This window comes from Fukomys damarensis, unplaced genomic scaffold (genome assembly GCF_012274545.1).
Source record: "Fukomys damarensis isolate Sample0158 unplaced genomic scaffold, DMR_v1.0_HiC HiC_scaffold_16, whole genome shotgun sequence".
Classification (NCBI taxonomy): Eukaryota; Metazoa; Chordata; class Mammalia; order Rodentia; family Bathyergidae; genus Fukomys; species Fukomys damarensis.
In genome coordinates, this window is record NW_022900928.1 from 85,497,104 (window position 1) to 85,503,511 (window position 6,408).

The window sequence follows — 6,408 nt, forward strand, 5'->3', positions numbered from 1 at the left end:
GAATACTCTCTCTCTCTCTCTCTCTCTCTCTCTCTCTCTCTCTCTCTCCCTCCCTCCTTTCCCTCTCTCCCTCCCTCCCTCCTTCCTCCCCCCTTAAAATAGCAGCCTTTTTGTGCCTAATGCTTTTTCTGCACGTTTAACAACTTTTAAAAATGATTATATGTCAAAATGATAGGGGTATAGTTTTTAGTTTAAGTGTAAGTTTTCTGCCCACTTTCATAGACATGCACTCTTTCTTCCTAGACTTAAGCTAACCTTAAATGATACAAATAACACGCCGTGCCAAGGCCCCACTACATCAACACTTGTTTGTTGCAGCCAGCCGGGTGTGTTTCCGGAGACTTTCCCTGCACCCTCTTCGCCACTGTCCCACTCCGAAGTCCAGTGTGTTCCTTGCCATCTACCTCTCCCTAGGTCCCCCTGGTCCAGTCCGAGGCGTTCCTCGTCGACCTTCTGGATAAAGTGTGTGAGCGGATGAACGATTACCAGCTCGAAGAAGACCCTATGACTAAGGAGAAGTATTTCCGGAGATATGCTCCAAGGAAAGGAGACAAGATATACAAAGAATATAAGAGGTTCTATTACTACTCTGATGCCTACAAACCTCTGAAATTCGCGGTAAGCTCTCTCCTGCAAGAGGAACCATGTGACCTGTGAGCCTGGGGTGGGTACAGTCTTTGTCCTTTGCTGCTTTCTTGTTGCTGAGTTGCAATACACGGAACAGTAGAACAAATTCAGTGACAACTGTTTGGTTGTTTTGCTGCTGCTGGCTAACTATGTATTTAGTAACTCTCTTTTTGAGACACCTGAGAGCTTATGGAACCCCAAAATGATCCATGGAGAGACCAAAGTGATATTTTATGGAGGTGCCATCCCCAGGTCCTAGTGACTTGAATTCAGTATGTTCAAGTGACCTTGTTCTGGTGCCCAGGGAGGTCTGACAGGTCTGCATATAAGGATGGGGGTTGTAGTTTAAAAATCTAAATGGAAAAGAGTATTATTTTCAAATGTTTTAGAGCCAAATGAAGGTGGGGTAGTGATGTCATCATCTCTTTCCTCCCAGGCTTCACAGAAGAGACAGATTTTTCCCTCTTAGTTAATTGAAGAATTTTAGCACAAACTAAGTTAAACAAAGGATTAGGTAGGATAGTTGGCATAAAGCCAAATTTTCTTCCAATATAATGTTGATTTTACATGAATGTTGACCTCTAGCTTGCTAGAAAGTGCCTGGCAGAATATATTGCAATATATATTTCCCTTTACTTAATGCTGTTGAATCACACACAGTGATGGGCAGGCCTATTTAAAAAATGTATTAAGTTCACGTGTTGGCCAAAATGTCAGGCCTTCTGAAAGCCAGAAATGAGGGCTGTGGTTGATATTTGGAGATATCATTTTAATTAAAAAGTGAGGGCAGTAATGCAGAGTTCAAAGTACCAAGGAATAGGAATGAGAATGTTCGTGTGTTTGTGTTGCAATGGTTTTAAATAAACACATTAAGGTGGGATTTAAATATTCTTAAATGCCACTTAAGATTTTTCAGGTCTTGCTTAATGATCCCAGAAACTGATTCACAAGTCTCTCATGGATGCCCTTCAGGAACTCAGACTTATTGAACATGCCACTTTGTAGATCTTTAACGAAGAACCATCTTAGTTGTAACTTAAGATTTTCTGATCCAGGGGAAAAGTTGAGCTCCCTCTGCCCTACAACGTCAGGATTTGTTTTTGGTTTGTTTGTTTTTAAAGCAAAGTGAGATTTTTGTCTGGATCTCTAAAAAGTATGAAAAGAAACTTCTCTAACTATCAAACAGGTTCTCCACAGTGAAATTGAAAATGTGTTTGTTTTGATCACTGTGAAGGCTTGTTTTTACACCTTCAAACCCCAAACTGGATTATTATGTTAAATCAAAAGGAAGTAGGTCCACCACCTCAAAAGCTATGTTCTTTAAATTGTTTTTAAAAACAGAAAACTCAGATTTTTCAGCTCCTTACATAGGAAACCCATTTCTTCTTATGACTTGCATTTTGAGTTTTAGGAAGAGAAATACAAAGAGCCCTTTCCTTCCTCATCCTCATGCGTTTTTCAACATGACTAATGATTTGGTTAAGTCCAGGGAAATGATGCAATTAACATTCTGGAAAGAGGGCTAATCCGAGGCCATGATGAATTAAGCCAAAAGTGACCCCCAAATATAGGCCGCCTTGGCTACGTGATCTCATATGCACAATAAAATGTTGCTAAGTCCTTCCAATAAAATGCCCTTCCCGTGTGTATCCAGACCCGTAGTGTGTTGCTATTATGTCTCTGCAGTGCGAGAATATAATAGAAGAGTACGAAGATGAAATATTCTCACTTATCGTGCAGGAGGCACACAACTTCGCTGACAAGATGTGCAGTGGAAAATCAGGTACTGTGTCTGATGTAACATGTGCTCGCAGCCCGCACCCACGCCTCCGCTCAGCCGAGCACAGCTTGTTCGCAGACCCGGCCTCGCTGCCTCCTGCCAGCCTCGCTCTGGTGCGGTGTTCTGGGATCCCTATGAACTGGATCCGCAGAAACCGTAGCGCTGGAGGCTTTCCCCGCTGTACTTCCTTCCTCTGCCTTTCAAAAGGTTAAGGAACCCATTCTTGTTGAGAATTAGGTGACTCTAAAGCACTTGCTTTAAAAGAAAAAAGCAACTTTTAAAGATAGAATTTTCCATCCTGTTTCAAGCAAGGAGAAGCTCTTGACTTAAGTATCTGCTCTATCAGCAGAAGGTAGAATTTTTATTTCGTAAGAAAAAATGTTAAGTTTTTGCTTGTTTGTTTATCTGGGGCAGGGTATTCTGATTATTTGGGGGGGGTTCCTTTCCTAGAGTGTCTACATCTTTTAAAAAATGGTTTTTTTTTCTGGCTTAGTGGGTAGAAAATAACACTAGACTCATATTCTGAGATACACACACGGTGCATAGGCATACTTGGAAGCCACAGGGAATAAGCAGAGTTATTTATTACATAACAAGGTGGGGCCTGGGACTGCTGGCCCTGCCCTCCCTATGGCTGAGCTGAAATTCAGTCTTGTCACTTTGATAATGTTTAATACAGGCATTCTTTTCAGGTATATCTGGGAAGAAGAGGAAGGGATATATATATGAAGATAGCAATTCAAAGGCAGCAGTCTACTTTTTAAGCCATATGCGAGCTGGAGACATTTAGCATTTCAAGAGTTTACCAGAAAGTATAGTGTGCACACAGGCACACACATGTCTACTATATCAAACAGTGCCAGTGTCCTTAAAATGCCACTTACATGTGTGTAGATAAATATTGACATCAAAAGTTATTAGGCAAAGATCATGAATTCACCACTATAAGAACAGTGAAAGTTTCCTTACTGAGTACATAGATGGGTTGTTTTCTATTTAAAATCTGGTTTCAACTGGAATTTGCAAAAGAATCCAGTGAAATGTCATAGTGGAGATTGTTCAGCAATTTGAGTTTTTTTTTTCATTGATGTTGGATATGTAATGTAGAAGTTTGTGAGATAAGTTCATAGCCAAACTTCCCAAAGAAAGCAGTTTTGAAAATTTTCAAACAATTCAGCAAAGCAGGTGTGCAGATACACGTACACAGGCAATGGATCATGTTTGAAATAGTTGTTTTTCTATTTATTTTCTTATAGAGGGTTTGGATTTGTCATAATCATCTGCTATAAATGCACATAATTTGCTTTGTGAAGACCTACTCAGGTGATCAGAAAAGCTTGAGTTTCACTCACTGTTCAGGACAGTGTTGCCCCTAGTTCAAATTCTGGGGAAGACTGTTCCCAAGTTCAGCATCTTGACTGAGTTTCCATAATGTTAATCACTTCTCTGCATTCCTTCTACATAGTAATAATTGGAAATTTTAAAAATATCAACTCTGAAAAAGCATAAGCTTAAAGAATATACCTACTATGTGAGCAATATTGCTAATTTGAAATAAAACACTAGGTGAGCTGCATCCCCTGAAAAAACCTCCTATGGAAGTAAGTTAACGTGGTAGAGAACTTTTCCATACTGAAATATTACTGCTGGAAAAAGCTGAAGCACCCAGCGATAACAATCCCAGTGAGTGACTGTGGGGACAGCAAAGAAGTGATGTATTTTAATGTATAGGGACAGTTTTGACCACTGTGTGAAACATGAGACTTTCATATTACAGAAGAACTCCAGGTGCCCTGAAATATGAATGCAATAAGTTCCTACCAGAGCAGGTAATGCCTAGCCTGTCTTGGTGAGGTGATACTGCACCTTACTACATGGTACAACACTTTGCCATGCTAGGATCGCCTCAGTTGAAATGTCTCAGAGGGTTGGTGTGTGTGTGTGTGTGATTATGAAACTGTACATTTGTAACTGTTTACTGAGTGTACACTACATGCAAGATGCTGTACTGAGATCTTGTAAAATGTTTACCTATTGCTTTTAGAGAGATCAATAATCATTTAGAAAATAGATACTTCTATAACTAGACATTTGGGGGTTTACTTTCTGCATTTATTATAAGCTTGGCATTATATGAATTTTGCTTTTTTCTACTTAATGCAGATTGTTCACTTTATCTGTAATAGTTACATATGAGCAGATGAAGGTATGCTCACAGAGTCTTCAAAATATTGAGGTTCTCGTATTCGCCCCCTTACACAAAAATAAATGAGGTGTAATGGAGAAAACATACCGTGTATTCAATTTAAGATGGGCATGTTTGAATTAAGAAACAACACATCAGTGAGCTCTGTGCACATTCTTGTTGTCTTTGACGATGTCTGCCATCTCAGTGAAGAGCCCAAGGCTTTAGGAGTCTGGGGTTGCCACCACGGCTTTCAGCACCAGTGAAGAGGAGTTGCTAAGGTCCCTCTCCTCTTGGCAGAAACAGGGGAACAGGGCTCCTTCACATGGTTTCTTTTTCCTAGGCAAAAATTAAAAGTAAACAACTAGATTTAGCCAAGTAATGTTCTGTGTCATAGAACCCAGGTGTTTCCAGGTGGTCCTTTTGCTATTTTAAGGTGAAAATGATTAAAATCTTAATGCAGGATGTGATTAAAACATTACTATATTCCACTCCAGGTAGAAAGTGTACAGTTGTAGATTATAAATGAATAGACACTATTATGTTTGTGGAAGTATTTGTTAGACTCTGCAGGGTATAAATAGAAATATATAAATATCTTCACTGCCCAGCACTTCTGCTCTGAGTCCAAGTTTTAACATTTAAAAACATTGTAATTGCATAATTTAACACATATCCATTTTAAAGGCAGTATATAGAATAAGGTAGCAAGTATCTGGAAATGTTTCACCTACATTAAACATAAAAGCATCACCAGTTTTGTCTATCCCTCCTAACCCAGATGGCGAACATTAAATTCTAAAATATAAAATAATTATGTTCAAAGGCTAGCGTATTTCAAATCAGCTATGGAGCTAAAACCATGACTAGCCTTTCTGAATAGAATAGGCATTTGTTGTTTTCATTCGGAAAAGTAGTGTGAATCAAAACACCTAACTATCTCTGGGATTAAAGCCCAGTGTCCAGTGCTCCTTCCAAGTTGCGAACTATCTCTGAACCAGTGTTCTTTAAATATCCCTACATTGCTGGGGATTTAACTCAGTGGTGCCATGCTTGCCTTGCAAGTACAAGGTCCTGAGTTCAATCCCCAGTACCAGAAAAATAAATAAATAGATATCCCCACACCCATGGGTGAAATGACACAATACTTGGCCTTACTTTAAAATACTCTGGTCAAAACCAAGAGGATGAGACCAGAATAACAGTGTCAATCACCGTGGAAGTGGGTTTGTAGACCAGAGGAATAGATTACAAGCTTCTTTCTACTTTTGTGCATATTTGAACATTTCCATAATAAAAGCTGAAAAATATGTCTCAACAGCATGTACTTTTTGTGGAATGTAAATGACTTAATGGCCTGGTGTTTGATTCGCTAGTAATGCTATCTAATTTTTTTTCCCAGATCTGTGTGGCGCCTCGGCTAATCACACTGAATTCTAGAAATGATGTTCAACTCGTTCTAGAGAGAAAGCAAAGTCACAGCTCCAAAGGTCAATGTCTGCATTTGTGTCTGCATGTCTTTCATGATAAGAAAATTTGTCTTGTTTATACTAGGTTCATCTCATGCATGATATTGTTTTGAAAATTTGTTTGGCATCGTGACAAACCCTTACTCTTTCTGTAGGTGAAGCCAAGGAGAAGTTCATGAAACTTAAATTTCCTTTGCAGATTTGGACCAAACAGGCTTAGCAGTAAAGCATTAAATTTGGTTGTGGGGAAAGAAAGCAAAGCTATTTCACAAGAAAATAGGGATTTAAAAATATACACTGTATATTTCATAGCAAAGATACATACACACATACAAATGATTTGATTT

At 39.1% G+C, this 6,408-nt stretch overlaps 1 protein-coding gene across 1 annotated transcript in view; it reads left to right on the forward strand.

Moving 5' to 3' along the window:
- Cnpy1 (canopy FGF signaling regulator 1) overlaps nt 1-6,032 on the forward strand; it is a 44,360-nt gene extending 38,328 nt beyond the window's left edge. Inside the window, exons 3-5 of the mRNA XM_010642266.3 lie at nt 415-618; nt 2,314-2,410; nt 5,995-6,032. Coding sequence (XP_010640568.3) covers nt 415-618; nt 2,314-2,410; nt 5,995-6,032 — 339 coding nt within the window. The remainder of the gene's footprint in view (nt 1-414; nt 619-2,313; nt 2,411-5,994) is intronic.
- Nucleotides 6,033-6,408: the final 376 nt, after the last annotated feature.